This window comes from Scylla paramamosain, chromosome 13, assembly GCF_035594125.1.
Source record: "Scylla paramamosain isolate STU-SP2022 chromosome 13, ASM3559412v1, whole genome shotgun sequence".
In the NCBI taxonomy this organism is placed as follows: Eukaryota; Metazoa; Arthropoda; class Malacostraca; order Decapoda; family Portunidae; genus Scylla; species Scylla paramamosain.
The window spans coordinates 26,249,410-26,264,584 of record NC_087163.1 but is presented as its reverse complement, the minus strand read 5'-3'; the positions used below and the strand labels follow the sequence as shown (position 1 = coordinate 26,264,584).

At 43.7% G+C, this 15,175-nt stretch overlaps 1 protein-coding gene across 3 annotated transcripts in view; it reads left to right on the top strand.

Moving 5' to 3' along the window:
• Positions 1-15,175, top strand: part of LOC135106594 (mucin-2-like) — a 108,581-nt gene that overhangs the window by 68,222 nt on the left and 25,184 nt on the right. The window contains exon 1 of one of the 3 annotated variants that reach the window (XM_064015852.1): positions 7,965-9,754. The exons of 1 other annotated variant lie outside the window; for it this stretch is intronic. In XM_064015852.1, coding sequence (XP_063871922.1) covers positions 9,488-9,754 — 267 coding nt within the window. In that variant the 5' untranslated portion in view covers positions 7,965-9,487. Of the gene's footprint in view, positions 1-7,964; positions 9,755-15,175 lie in introns of those variants that run through there. One more of the 3 variants, XM_064015853.1, reaches the window with a different exon arrangement.

Here is a 15,175-nt window from a genome sequence, read left to right as displayed (position 1 = left end):
ACACACCCAGGAGCCTCGCTCAACCTCCAGGAGCAAGTCACGATGGGAAGGCGAGGCTCGATGGAGTGACTCCAGGAGCCTCTATGCTTGCCGTGCAGCCTCCCGGGGCAGTCCTGCGTGGAAGAGGTAAAGACCCGTGACGGAGCGAGAGAGGGAGTATGTTCATGGCGGATCTGTGGAGAGACAAGTGGAGAAATACGAGAGAATGATACAAGAGGGAAGGATCACTATGATCAGGAACGAGTGGAGAAAAGACACGCATCTTTGAGTGGGAATCAAGGTTTTGAGAGAAGCTGTAGCCTGGGAAAACACAAACTCGAGATGGGGTGCTGTCTTCCCTGGATGGAGGTGACCGTCAAGAGCCAGGCGAGGCGCGGCCACCTGGGCGTAACATGAGGCTGGCAGCGGCAGCGGCAGCGGCGAGACGTTCATTACCGTACTTATCATAGCGGGCGGCGGCAGTGTGACACGCCGGAACGAGGAAGTGGAAACCTCGTTTTGGAGGAACTTGAGGGGAAGAAGACATGGGAGGAGAAGGAGGAGGAGGAGGAGTCTCAGTAACGTACGTAAGGCCCCAACAAATACTTGGAGTTCCCACAGCGGGTGCGGGAAGCGATCACGCCGTTGATTTAATGGTTTTCCACAGCGGGTCGCCGCGGCTCCCAACACGATGGCTCAGTGAGTGTCGCCCCACGCGTGGCCGCCGCTCCTCACTTCTGTAGCTCACCACCTCACTGCCTCACCGTCTTATCGCCTTTAACGTTATATGCTGCTCTCTATCCTCGAATCATCATACTGAATTCATCTTGCGTTTCGTTCATATATTTTCTATTTATAAACCCGAGTTAAAGCCTCGATCTCATCACCTCACTGTCTTGCCATCTGCGAATTTAAAAGTTGTATGTTACGTTCTGTATACACGAATTATAATACTGAATTCACCTTGCGTTCCATCCGTCTGTTTTCTGTCACAAGACATAATCCTAAGTTAAAGCCTCGCATGAAACCCGTTTAGTGCAATCTGAAGATGCACTTTCTTACCGCTTGAATATATTACAATGCAGAAAACTCAAATAACCACTTCAGTCAGTAAGTTTTCTTGTGAATTAGACAACTATTAATGTTACCATATCTCTTACTATTACTTATATTACTTTACGAGTTGAATGACTTAAAAACAAATTATATTCGGAATACAATCTCGAAGTGCAGCGTTAGAATGTATAACCGTGACCCTTACTGAGCCACAGGTGTGAAAAGGAGTCTCTCTTTACCTATATCACACCTGGGGACTAATTACGGGGTGTGTTCCATATCACCAGATGTGTCCTTCATTGCACCAGGAGTGTGAGGTGATGGGAGTGATGGGAGTAATGGGGGTGGTTGGGTTTCATCTTCATGTTGGGAGATGAAGAAAAGTGAAAAGGTGAAGGTTGAAGATGGAAGCGTGGTGAAAGTGGAAGGAAAGTGAGGAATGGGAGAAGGTTATAGGAAAGTGAAGCCAAAGATTTTTAAAGGTGAGGGAAGTGATGATGAATGAGGTGAAAATGACGCTGAAGGAAAGTAAGCTAAAGGAAGGAATATAGTGAGAGATGAGATGAAGGAGAGACAGGAAACTAGAGGAAAGTGAAGAAGGGAAAAAAATAGAGGAAAATTAGGACGATTTTGGCAGAGTGATCAAAGGAAATATCAGGTTGTAAAGGAAGGCCAGATCGAAGCGAGAATGAAGAGAGGAAGTGTAAAATGGGATTGCAGGGAGATGAAGATGCACATGAGTGAAGGAAGAGGAAAAAAGATAAGATAACAGTAGTAGTGATGATGGAGGGGATAGGAGTCTGCGGGGATGACTTGGGGAAATGCTGTATCCGTTAGTGTCATCATCATTATCCTCATCTTCCTTGTTTTCTTCCTCACCGCCCTCTCCTCCACCCTCGCCACTATCACTCCTTTCTTCCTTCCTCTTGTGTTCCTCCTCCTCCTCCTTCTCCTCCTCCTCCTCGTCCTCCTCCTCCTCCTCCTCCTCCTCCTCCTCCTCCTCCTCCTCCTCCTCCTCCTCCTCCTCCTCCTCCTCCTCCTCCTCCTCCTTTGTTATCCTAGCTAGTCACAAAAAAAATCTCGTAAGAACTAACAAGTCTGCTGCTGTTTGTTCATCATTTGTGTTCACTTGTGTTCTCTTCCTCGTCCTTCTCCTTCTCTTTCTCCTCCAACTCCTCCTCCGACTCCTCCTCCAACTCCTCGTACTCCTCCTCCTCAGACTCGCCACAAAATAGGCAAGGGTCAAAACACTCGGAAGTCAAACATAAGGCTTCTCTTTACGCTCATCAGTACAAACTCCCCGTCACACCCCACTGCCTTGTCCACACGGCACGCGAGGGTTGATGACTCCCCTCAGCAGCCTGGGCAGGGACTGGACGGACTGAGTGAGACGAGAAGTCACGGAAAACACTCGTAATGGAGGAGAGGAGAGGAGAAATATGTGTTGAATGTATTGTTTTAGCGAACGTTATAAAGAAAAGGAATGAGATAATTGATTTTTTTTTTTTTATGGCAGCGTAGGAGGAAGAGTCAATGAAAATGCTCGTAATAGAAGAAAGAAATGGAAAAGTATGTGGTGAATGTTGTTTTAATGAAATATCGAAAACTATAAGGCAAAATAGGTACGATAATTGTCTTTTTATGTCAGGGTGAAGGAAGAATCAGTGAAAACACTCTTAATGGAATGGACGAGGAAGGAAAAGTATGTAATGAGCTCAATATTATCTTTGGGAAATGTGGAAAACTATAAAAAATAGGAAGATAATTGATCCTCATGCCAGGATGGGAGGAGGAGTCAAGGAAGCACTCGTAATGAAAGAGGTGAGGTAGGAAATAAGTTATGAGCATATAATTTAGGGAGAATGTGGAAAATTATGTAAAAACGGAAGTATGTACGATAATTGAATTTTGAACCAGGATGGGAGGAAGAGTCAAAGAAAACACGAAAACGCTTGAAATGAAGGATGGAAAAATATGTCATGAACACTTTTCTATTAGCGAGGAATTAAAACTTTGAGAAAAGAAAGAAAGATTGCCATTCGTTCTACTCTTGTTTCTTTTCATATAATATTTTTTTTTAATCATTACACTCGGTTCGTGATGGCCGCACCTGTGGATATTACTTAATTACCTTGATTAATATTACCTTGACCTTTATTCTTTTACCTTACCAAGATAAAAGAAAAAAAAAGCAAAGAAGTATGGATGAATTTGACTCACGTCTCATCTGGAGGACCGAGAAAAAAAAGAAAAAAAGAAAAATAAAGAAAGAAAATTCGGAACACGCAGTTTATCTCTGTTTTGTTTTTTTCGTATCAAAGATTTCTTTTCCCTTTATGGCAACGTCAGAATTATTACTATTGTGAGGGGCATACTGGGGCCAGAAATGTCACACGTAGGTTGAGAGAGAGAGAGAGAGAGAGAGAGAGAGAGAGAGAGAGAGAGAGAGAGAGAGAGAGAGAGAGAGAGAGAGAGAGAGAGAGAGAGAGAGAGAGAGAGAGAGAGAGAGAGAGAGAGAGAGAGAGAGAGAGAGATTAGAAATTAAAGATGGAGGCAGGGAGAGAAAGAGACAGGAAAAGTAGGAGGAAGGGAGAAAGACAAGAAAAGTAGGAGGTAGGAAGAAAGACAGGGAAAAAAAGGAGACACAGTAAAAGATAGAAAGAATAGAGGATAAAGATGAAGACAGAGAGAGAAAGAGAATAACAGGAAACGTACGTAGGAGGTAGGAAGGGAAGGAGACAAAACAGGGGGGAGTAAGAGACAGAGATTGAGGGACAGAAAGAATAAAATAGATGGAAACAGAAAGACAGAGACACAGAAGATAGCAGATAGGGAGGGAGGGAGATAGGGAGAGTACTAAGACGTAGACAGACAGAAAAAGAGAGAGCCAGGGTCCATGTTTTACCCTGCGGAGGCGACCTTTGCAGCACACACCAGGAGGCACGTGCCAATGGACAAACTTACACGCGGGAACCGTTTCTTGCAAGGGCGTTTTGATATTCTACAGCGTTACGAGTTTGCCGGCGGGTAGATGCACGGATTGAACACCTCGTAAACGCCAAATACTCTGCTGTCTACTTGTGTTTTCTTCCCTGCTGTTGTGTTCTGTTTTTTTTTTTTTTTTGTGTGTGTTGTGCGTTTTCTGTTGTTATTCTTGTGTTGCGTTTTGAAAGGTATTTATTTTTTGGGGTTTTTTACAGGTTTGGTTCTTCGTGCAAGGCAAAAAAAAAGAAAAAAATTGTTGTCGTTTGTTCTTTGCTTGTGTTTTCTTTGCTGTTGTGTTCTTATTCATCGTTGTGTGGTTTCTTTTGATATTCTCGCGTTTCGTTTTAAGATGGTACTCAATTTTTGGCTTTCCTCAAATTTATTTTCTCATAGAAGCGAGTAAAAATAAAATGCTACTCATTCTTCCCTCCTTTCTTTGTTATTTTTGCGTTGCGTTTTGAAGAGTGACATTCAAACTTTGTCTTTCCACAGACTTCTTGTAGCTTCTCTTGTGTTATGCCCTTATGTTCTAGTTAGCTGGCTCCTCTGACGCCTTTCTCTTATGCCACAAGTATCACTCATATGTTCCACTCGTGGCAACAATAAACACACGTGCTAACATACCAAATCTCTTAAGATACAATTATGACCCACACCTTGACCCCCAGAAAGCTGAGTATTGCTTGCACATTCAGTTTCCACGCAAGCGAGTAACCTTCATGTAAATATTTGCGGCGGCAATAAGGAAGAAGTAAGAAAAGCAGTAAAATAATAGTAAAAAAATTGACATACGGAACAAATAATAAAAGTACCAACGGAAACCTTCACTACAGCTTGTACTAACGTTAAGAGCGAGGGACACGAGCATGCGCAGGAATGTCTTCAATTGTTGCATTGTGAAGACAGTTTTTAGTATTTCAGACCCGGCTCGGTAGGCATGATCGCGTCCGTTTTCTTTCATTTTCTTTCTCTTGTAGGGCGAGCTTGTGTAATTTGCAGTGATGTTCCTGGGACGCCTCGGGGAAGGGAGGATGAGGAAGGGAAGAGAAGATATGGAGGAAAAGAGGAAGAGGACGTTCAAAACAATTAGCAGAAGGTTCTTTGTGGTGTGTGTGGTGGTGATGTGGTGTTGTGGTGATGTTAGGGACAGACAGTATATGTGCGTTTTTACTTTACTCTAGTTTGTAACGAAGCAAAGATCATGTTCTGTTTCTGTGTCAGTGTTACCGGGTTTTGTTTTGAGTTCACAGCTGTTTCTTGCCAGTGTTTCATTATCGTGAAGAATGGCAGGTATTACAGATTTTGTATGGAAAAATTGAATTAATTGTAGCAGCAGTAGTAAAAGTGGAGGTGGTGGTGGTAGTAGTAGTAGTAGTAGTAGTAGTAGTAGTAGTGTGTGTGTGTGTGTGTGTGTGTGTGTGTGTGTGTGTGTGTGTGTGTGTGTGTACATACGTGAGGAAGTGGAGGAGACAACAGGTTACAAGATGTCAAGTGTAGCGTGGAAGGTCAGATCGGACACACACACACACACACACACACACACACACACACACACACACACACACACACACACACACACACACGAGGAGAGAAACAAAGAAGGGAAAAACACGAAACATGTTACGTGTCATTGACGTTTCAATTGTCTTCTGTAATAGTGATGTAGTAGTAATAGTAGTAGTAATAGTAGTAGTAATAGTAGTAGTAGTAGTAGTAGTAGTAGTAGTAGTAGTAGTAGTAGTGGTAGTAACAGTAGTATTGGTGGTGGTGGTGGTGGTATCGAGGAGTGACCTAACCCAATCATAGTGAGGGAGGTCGTGTGTCTCAGTAAAAACTCATAAAAACTTTAGGTCACGTACAGGTTCACAAGGAAAAGTAGACAGATGTATATTGAAGAACAGAGTGTGTGACATTTTCTAACTACCAGGAAGTCTTCTTAGATGTTTTTTTTACCATCGTAATTCTTTTTCTCACTAATTCTCACTCTTTCCACCCCCCACGCCCATCATATAACCTAGATACCATTAGGAAAAAGGTTAAGTTTTTTGCCTTTCATTACGTTTTATATGTGAAAAGTGACAATTAAGTGACAATGATGGATATTTGATACGATGGATTCCTTCTTTGTATTATTGAACCGCTTGTTAATATCTTTAGGAAATTAAGTTAGTGGCATCTTGCAGGTTTCCTTATGTTCTTATGTCTTTTTGTTTCCCTATTAAGAGTCCCAGCAGCGTGTGGTTTCCAGTCCTCTTCCTTTATCTCTTTTAAAGGTGAAGGGATTTAGGTCACGCAGGAAACGAGTCACATTTATAATAGGTATTGTAAACTCCCTTATGTCCGTGACTTCAATACGTTCCTCATCGCATTGCCGTATTGCCATTCTCCTCCTCATCCATTCTTCTCTCATCACTACACACCTCATTCACTCCATTCCCACCTCATCATTTTATAACTCTCGTCTCCACCCCACTTATGTCATGCCACTTATTTTTACATCCTCTTCTCCAATCCATCTCCTCATTACATCAGATCTCCTTTCGTTTATCTCTAAGAACATAAGAACGTAAGAAAACAAGGGAAGCTGCAAGAACCATCAGGCCTACACGTTTTAAGACATGCCTACTTATTTCCACCTGTAATTCCCATCCATAAATCTGTCTAATCTTCTTTTATAACTCCCTATTGATTCGAAGCTACTCTACAGACACTTCTCAGTTTCTCCTCTTTCTTATTCCGTCCCATATCCCACGACCCATCGCATACTCTTCTTCACCCCTTCTCTCTCTCTCTCTCTCTCTCTCTCTCTCTCTCTCTCTCTCTATCGTCACATCTCTTCACACATTTCTTCACTCCCTCCTATCACCCCTATCTCCTCCACAGGCTTCCTTCACCCATTCCCAAGTAGATACAGGTAGAGGTTAGGGTGACAGGTGCTCACTCTACCTTCTCTATTGACCTTCAGCTGTCTTATCTGTAACTTTGTGACTGGCTTTCTCTCTCTCCTTCTCTTCGTGTCCTCGTCTTTTGCTCCCTCCCGTCCTCTCCCTCCCCCTTCTCCCTTCTTTCACTCTCTCTCCCTTGCTCTCCTTCCATAAGTTTCCCCTTCGTTGGATTTCCCTTTTTTTTCTGTTCCATGGAATAAAGTGACCATATTTGTGTGTGTGTGTGTGTGTGTGTGTGTGTGTGTGTAATAGAAGTAGTAGTAGTAGTAGTAGTAGTAGTAGTAGTAGTAGTAGTAGTAGTAGTAGTAGTAGTAGTAGTAGTTGTAGTAGTAGTAGTAGCAACAACAACAACAGCGAGAATCGTTTCTTTTATGCTCTTTTTTTTTTTACTCCTGTATTGTACGTTTCATTCTACTCGTCCCTCTCTCTCTCTTCGTCTCTCCCTCCCTCTCTCTCTCTCTCTCTCTCTTACCTCCACTCACTCTCTCTCTCAGCCCTCAAAACACCGCTCGTATACACATACACACACACACTGACGTAAAGAAATCCCAAGGTCATGGTCGACACTTCCCTAAAGGAACACGCATTCCATAATACTTACCTGGCACAGAAACGCGTGATAGCTGAAGGCATGGAGAAGAACCCACGCACTCGCTTACGTCCATTACGAAAACTACTACTCTGGTGTTTATATTCACGTACTCTTGAGAATATTTATGTGTATATTTCTCACTCCCGTGTACACTTGCTGCTTCGAGTCATTCTTTACGCAATTTTTTGGTTAGGACATGAATAAGATGGAAGAGGCAACAGTATATAAGAGGAGGAGAAGGTGGTGGTAGTGGTGCTGGTTGTGAAGGAGGAAATGACAGGTGAACAAAGATAGCAGGAGGAGGAGGAGGAGGAGGAGGAGGAGGAGGAGGAGGAGGAGGAGGAGGAGGAGGAAGAGGCATTACCGTGACCAAGCATCTCACCCCCCCTACCTCTTCACTTAACCGGAGTCAACCAAAGCTGCATGACCTCTTTGTCCCGCCGCCACCTCGGGCATGAGGGCGTTCGGGAGGGAAGGAATAACCTGACTCACTGACTCACTCCTCCTCTTAGACCCAAACCTGGTACTCGCGCTCCTCTCGTGTCTTCAGTCGAGCTCTGGCAGGAAAATTGGATTCGGTATTTGCCTTCCTGTAATTTTTGCAAGAGAAGGATGTTGGAGAGATTACAGGCTTACTTCGTTGTTTTAGATATTGGGGTGAATGTCCACGTGTGTGTGTGTGTGCGTGTGTGTGTGTGTGTGTGTGTGTGTGGGTGTGTGTCTGTGATGGGTGGTGGCACTCTTAGTTCCGCTGTGGTGGTGACTGGAGTGATGCTTTACTAAGAAATCACCGCCCTCCGACACGTACTTTTGCTTTTTAACGCGTTGAGTGGCTGTCACGCCCTTGCGGGGGCGGCGAGGTGGGCGGCGCTCGGTGATAGCGGCGGTGGAGGTGGTGGTGGTTGCGGTGGTGGTGGTGTCAGCGCGGGGCGGGCGGCGCATAGCTGAGTCTCATACCTGGTCAGTCTTCCTCGGTTAGCCAGTGCGGGCGGGCGCGTCTCTCCTCGCCGCCTTTCGCTCGCCTCGAACATCAACCCTTATTTTCGACTACCAGGCTCGCGGGCGACGGTGACAGCCCTCCAGCGTGAGGCGCCGGGGAGGACCAGGACCTGAGGAGCAAATCAGAACATTGTAAACAGTGAAATGCTCCACAAAACTTAGTTATTTGTGATTCTCGTGAACATTGTCCTCCTGTGTGCCGAGGGTGACCGCTGCCAAGTTGAGTCTCGCGCAAGGTTATAAGGACAGTGAGGCGGTGTGTCCCTGTTCCTCCCGCTTCTCGTGTCGCTGCCTCTCTCAGCCTGTGACACGATCCCAGCCCCTCAGCGCTTCCAGCACACGCCTTCAGTTTAAGATCGTGAGACTCAGAAGCGATTCAAAACCAACTTGTGTAATAGAAAATAAGAAAAAAAGGGCGTCCCGAGGAAATGCTGGCGGTGTTCGTGTTGGGTAATCGGTGGAAGAGGGTCCAGGACAAAAACTGCCAGAACAATACTCCTCCTCACAATGGACATTAGCTATTGAGAGCACCGAGAAAGACAGACAGACACAGAAAGATTGCAAGCATGTAAAAATGTCACACCCAACAATGATGCCAAGGAAACAACAATGTGGGAAAGAGAACATTGATTACATTGACCATAACCTTTTAAAAACTTGGTGATTTCAACAAAGAAGTAGCAAGTAATCCAAATCCTGCTTGTGTGCCACTGGAGATTTCAACAACAAACCAGTGATCAGAGCCCAAAGTCCTCACTGGGGATTTCAACGCGGTATCAGCAAGTGATCAAGCAACAGCAAGGAAATGACGCGCTAAAAATAACCCAACCCACCACGAGATAAGGCCAAGACGTAAGAAACTCGCCTAAATTCACTGCAAAAAAAACCTCGGTGACTTGAAAAGGGAAGCGTTGAGGAGACCAGGGGCGGGATGATGAGCCGTGTGAAGAGAGCTCTGGGCCACTCCTATGATGTAAACGACCGCCCCTCCTGGTCCTCGGCCGCCGACCCGGAGATGCGTCCCTCCCATACCCACAGCCGCCCCAAGGAGCGCGCTGGGGGCCGGGGCGAGGAGCAGGACCACGTTGATACTGTGAGTCTGTCCTCCTGGAAGAGTGTTAGGGCCTGCAAGGTGCATCGAGGGAGGAACACAAAGACACAGACACATAAGGCAGTTTCTTCTCTTCCTGGGGTGAGTGTACGTAATAAGATGGTTCTTTTTTTGGGAACTGAAAGGAACTAGATGTTATAATGATAGTGATAATAATGATAATAATAATAATAATAATAATAATAATAATAATAATAATAATAATAATAATAATAATGATAATATGAGAAGAGTGAAGTACTAAATGTAGTGTGTTTATATTCGTATCCTTTTTTTTCCGAGTGTGTGTGTGTGTGTGTGTGTGTGTGTGTGTGTGTGTGTGTGTTTGTGTGTGTGTGTAATATTCATAACTTCACGTTGCCAATTCACTTTTATTGTTCAGTATTACAAGTTCCCATGTTCTTATTATACTCCGCCCATAAATATAGCTTTACGTGAGAGAGAGAGAGAGAGAGAGAGAGAGAGAGAGAGAGAGAGAGAGAGAGAGAGAGAGAGAGAGAGAGAGAGAGAAATAAAACCACCAGAACATCTCTAACATAGTTCCCAGCACACACACACACACACACACACACACACACACACACACACACACACACACACACACACACACACACACACACACACACACACACACACACACACACACACACACACACACACACACACACACACACACACACACACACACTCAGTCACTCAGCCTCCTCCCTCTCCCTCCCCCCCCCTCCTTCCCGTTCCTTCCAGCCTCCCCTTTAATTAACTAAGACCATTTACGGCACAGTATATTTTACCTCCCTACCTTCCAGTGACCGTGAACTTGTGCCGCGGTATTTTACAACAGGTTTTTTGACACATATACAAATTCTACACTTGTATCATTTCCGCGTGCATTGTGAAGCGGAGACTGTACCCTTACCGCTTCACCTCCTTCACCTCCCTAACCTCCTCCTCCTCCTCCTTATTCCACGTCATAAGCTTCAGTGAAATATTATTCGATCCAGAGCACAAGGCAGGAGCGGCCGTCACCTTCGACACGTCGCTATTTTTCCTGGGCGTCGCTCAAGTCGGGTATTGCGGCAACCAGATTCCTCAAGGCGACTCTGCGGTGGTTTACTGGGGGAATATTTACTCAGGGTTTTGCGGAGATAGGTGTTCTTGATAGCAGGAGTGTGGCAAATGTTTATCCTGCTGTCTGTCGCTGTGTTCGTCTGGATGGAGGTGGACTGGATGGGGGAAGCTCGTGATGGGAAGTTCGGTGAAAGATACGAGCAGGAGTGTGGCAAATGTTTATCCTGCTAGAAGAGGGATCACTGTGTTAGGCTTGATGGAGGTGAACTTGATGGGGGATTTTCGTGATGGGAAGCTGAGTGATAGATACAAGTTCTCTATTTTTGTATGTTAATGGAGATGTTCAAGATAGCAGGAGGGTAGTAAATATTTATCCTGCTAGAAGAGGGATGTGTGTGTTAGTCTGAATAGAGGTGAACTGCTTGGGAAATTCTCGTGATGGGAAGCTGATTGATAGATATGAGCGCTCCATTTCCGCATGTCAGTGTTATGATCAAGAGTGTGCGTGTGGTGATGTGACGATACGTACCTCTGAATTGCCGGGGATTTGAGAAAGGAAACATGTTTGATAGAAGCTGCAATTTCGCCCGTCAATCTTCCTGTACAAGACGTTTACGTATGTGGCGGTATGTCTGTATTAATGGAATAGTTCAGATGAAGGTGCGTGGCCAGAGAGCAGAACGTGTAAATGAGAGAAATGTATAGAATATTAAGAGATTTACTGCACCTAAACCAGTCAGTATTCCAGTGAGAGACGCGTAACTCATACTTCATTTCCTCATCAGATCATGAACATTTCCTTAACAGGTCAAGACGAATTGAGAAAACGAAATATATATATAAGTGACTGAAGGCTGAGCTATACTCCAATCCAACCAGTCATTGTTCCGATACAAACAATGGCCACTTTTTCAATGGAGGATGTGTGTGTATGTGTGCGTGAGAGAGAGAGAGAGAGAAAGATACTCCCCCTTCTCTTTCTTGCCTCCCCTCCTGCGTTCCTTCCTGTATCCCAACACCTCGCTGCATCCATTCGTTCACTTATTTCCTCATCGCGTCTGGAATGAGGCGGCGCGTCGGATGTGGCGGTCTGTTGAAGTTCCGCTAAAGCACCTCTCCGGCCTGGCGAAATGCTGCTGCTTCCTCGCGGGGGTGAGTGGAGGAAGGAGAGCATCAGGCAGGATGTGAGGCGGCCAAGAGCATTCAGTTAAGTAGGGCATTCCGTATCCAAGGCAGTGAAGGACTCTTGGTATGAAAGGTACTGAAGGACTCTTTGTATGGAAGACACTGAAGGACTCTATGAAAGGCGGTGAAGGACTATGATGGTACTCAAGGACTCTATGAAAGGCACTGAAGGACTCTATGAAAGACACTGAAGGACTGTATGAAAGTAACTGTAGGACTCTATAAAAAAGGTACTGAAGGAATTTATAATTGCGCTGAAGGATTGAATGATAGACAGTAAAGGATTCTATTATGGTACTGAAGGACTTGATAAAATGCACTGAAGGTCTCTGTGAATGAATGTTGAGGATTTCTTTCGGTACATTGAGCAAGTGAAGCATTTGTTACCCGTGGCATTGAGACTATAAGTTATTTCTTTCTGAAGCATTGAGAGAGTGAAGTGGGTGTTTTCTTTCTGCCCAATAAAGTGAAGGCTCTTGTTTTCTTTTCTTACTGGAGTCACTGGGGTTGTAAAGCGTGGGTTTATTAAAGCACTGAGACACTGATTTGTCTTTGTCCTGAAGGCAATGAATAAAGTTTGGTTCTTGTACAGAGTATTCTATTTTACTCTCTCTACCGAAGGCGTTTAGTATCGTAAAATTATGCTTTTGTCCTGAAATCCCTGTTTTCTTACGCTGCCACAGATACTGAAAGATAAAACATTTCATAGCTAATATTAATGCCCTTGTCTTTATCCTGTCCACTGTCGACTCGTAAAAATACTCCTAAAAGCATTCTTACGTCTCATCTCGACTACCTTCCAGCAGGGTGCAGTGTAAGTAACTAAGGCTTTCAAGAGTGAGTTCATGATTCTAGTGATAGTTGAACCAGAATTCTGCATCATCAACGTGAAAAGCACACAAGAGAACCCGTCTAATCCCTGTGGCTTGAGGAAACAATTCTTATGAGAGAACGAAGCGTTTAAGCACACGAATCTGCAAGTTATCAGTGTACCATATCCTTACATAGAAAAGTCAAGCCAAGTCAAGCCGAGTCGAGTCAGGTCGCCAGATTCCCCACGACTCAGCCTCCTCTGCCTCACAACTTTCCCTGACTGACAGCCGTCTTTGGCGAGGCTAACCAACCAGAACCTACGAATATTTTCTGTCTTCGTGAGTGGAGTGCATGCCTTCCCCTCCCCCTCCTCTATCTGCCTCTGGCCTGGCGACGCCCTCCGCGGACACGCTTACTTTTGAAATCAGGCAAAGAATGTGAAGAAGCAGCATATAGCGCTCACTGAAATGCAGAGTAAAAATTATATTATGTTTTCATCGACTTGGAGCTGCATGCCTTTCACACGATGCGGTTTTATTTCCTCACTCCAAAAAAAAAATTCCAGTGATTACATTTTCTATTGCTGTTACGTATGTATAGTGACTTCAGATAGTTATAAGTTTCCGAAGAGAAGAAAATCTATCTTTCCATATATATTACACTTTTATCTACTTCCAGTTTGAATCCTTATACCTTTCATACAGTGCTGTTTTATTTCTATACTAAAAAAAGGAGAGCGATTACATTTTCTGTTACAAAAAAAAAAAGATACATATATAGTAATTTCACGTACGTGGTTAAAAGTTTGCCAAGGAAATCTATCTATCCATACATCGGTCTCTTAAAAAACTGGTAAATTCGTGACTACACGCTTGCCATTGTGCAATACAATAAATACAGTTCATTGACGCACGCGGTTGCAGTGTCCGAGGTGAAGAAAAACTGAGAACAATACGGGAACTTGTTTTTGGTTGGGAAGGAGGGCGGTGTGGAACCTTTTGGGGGATGTCGTGCTTCCTGGAAAAGTTATTGTACTTCTGATTATTTTCTTGCGTGCTGTCTTTATTATTATTATTGTTATTGTTATTATTATTATTATTATTATTATTATTATTATTATTATTATTATTATTATTATTATTATTATTATTATTTCGTTATTACTCGTATTTATGCTTTCATTACTGTTGGTTTTGTTATTATTGTTGTTTTCCCTTCGTTTTTTATGTTGATAATTAATTGCTATTTTATGTACTTTCAGTATCATAAACGAGAGAGAGAGAGAGAGAGAGAGAGAGAGAGAGAGAGAGAGAGAGAGAGAGAGAGAGAGAGAGAGAGAGAGAGAGAGAGTTTAGTTACTATCATGAAAACTTCCCTTCTCTTATTTTCGGAAACATAACGGCATAGTCTCTCTCTCTCTCTCTCTCTCTCTCTCTCTCTCTCTCTCTCTCTCTCTCTCTCTGACTCTCACTATCTATCAATAATCATACTACTTAAACGCTCTTCGCCTCTTTTTCATAAGGAACCCCGAACACTGTGTTACTGAGCCTGGCAACACTTCAGGTCTCCCCGTCAGATGAGTGTTCCTCGTTGTGTTTGCGTGTCTTTCGTCTCGCCTCTTCATAGGGATTATTAGCGCGTTCCTCGATCCCGTGTCTCGACTGGCGGAACAGATAACAGAAATTATGTGTAGGCGTCACCGTTGTTTGCATATGTATAGGTGTGTGTGTGTGTGTGTGTGTGTGTGTGTGTGTGTTCTGATCCTCCTTCTTTTTCCACTGCTCCTTCTTCTTCTTGTCCTCCTTCTTCTTTTCTGCTTGATCTTATTTGAAGGTCCATGTGTTGTTGTCATTGTGTTTGTCAGTCTGGCTTTGTCTTGTTGATCATTGCATTTCATGGTGGTGTTGTCTTGTTATTTAAGTTTGAGAGGCAGATACAGGATGCTCATATCCTAACTCTGTACTCTTCAGCATTGATAGAAGTGGTCTGTTGCTAGTTCAGATTCTTATGTAGTTTCTAGTTTTATTTCAGCACGATATATGTATAGGGCTTCTCAAATGGTCGTGTTGTAATGTCACTTATAGCCAAGAAGTTGATGATAGTAAGTTAACTCAGACAGCAAGTTCAGACTGTAATGTACGTTGTTTCTGTAGTTTTATTTCACCTCAGTAATGAACGTGTTAGGTTTCTCAAATGAAGCCAAGCGTCATAATGCCGCTAGCAGTCAAAGAGTTGATGCTCGTAAGTTAACTCTCAGCATTAATGAAAAATTGTGCTCCAAGTTCATGTTGTAATGTACGTTGTCTTATAATTATAAGATCAGTAATGTACGTGTTGGGTTTCTCTAATAATGAAGCCAAGAGTCATAATCTCACTAACAGTCAAGGGATTGTGGCTCATAAGTTAACCTAGACATGAAAGAAAAAAAAGACAGTGCGTTTT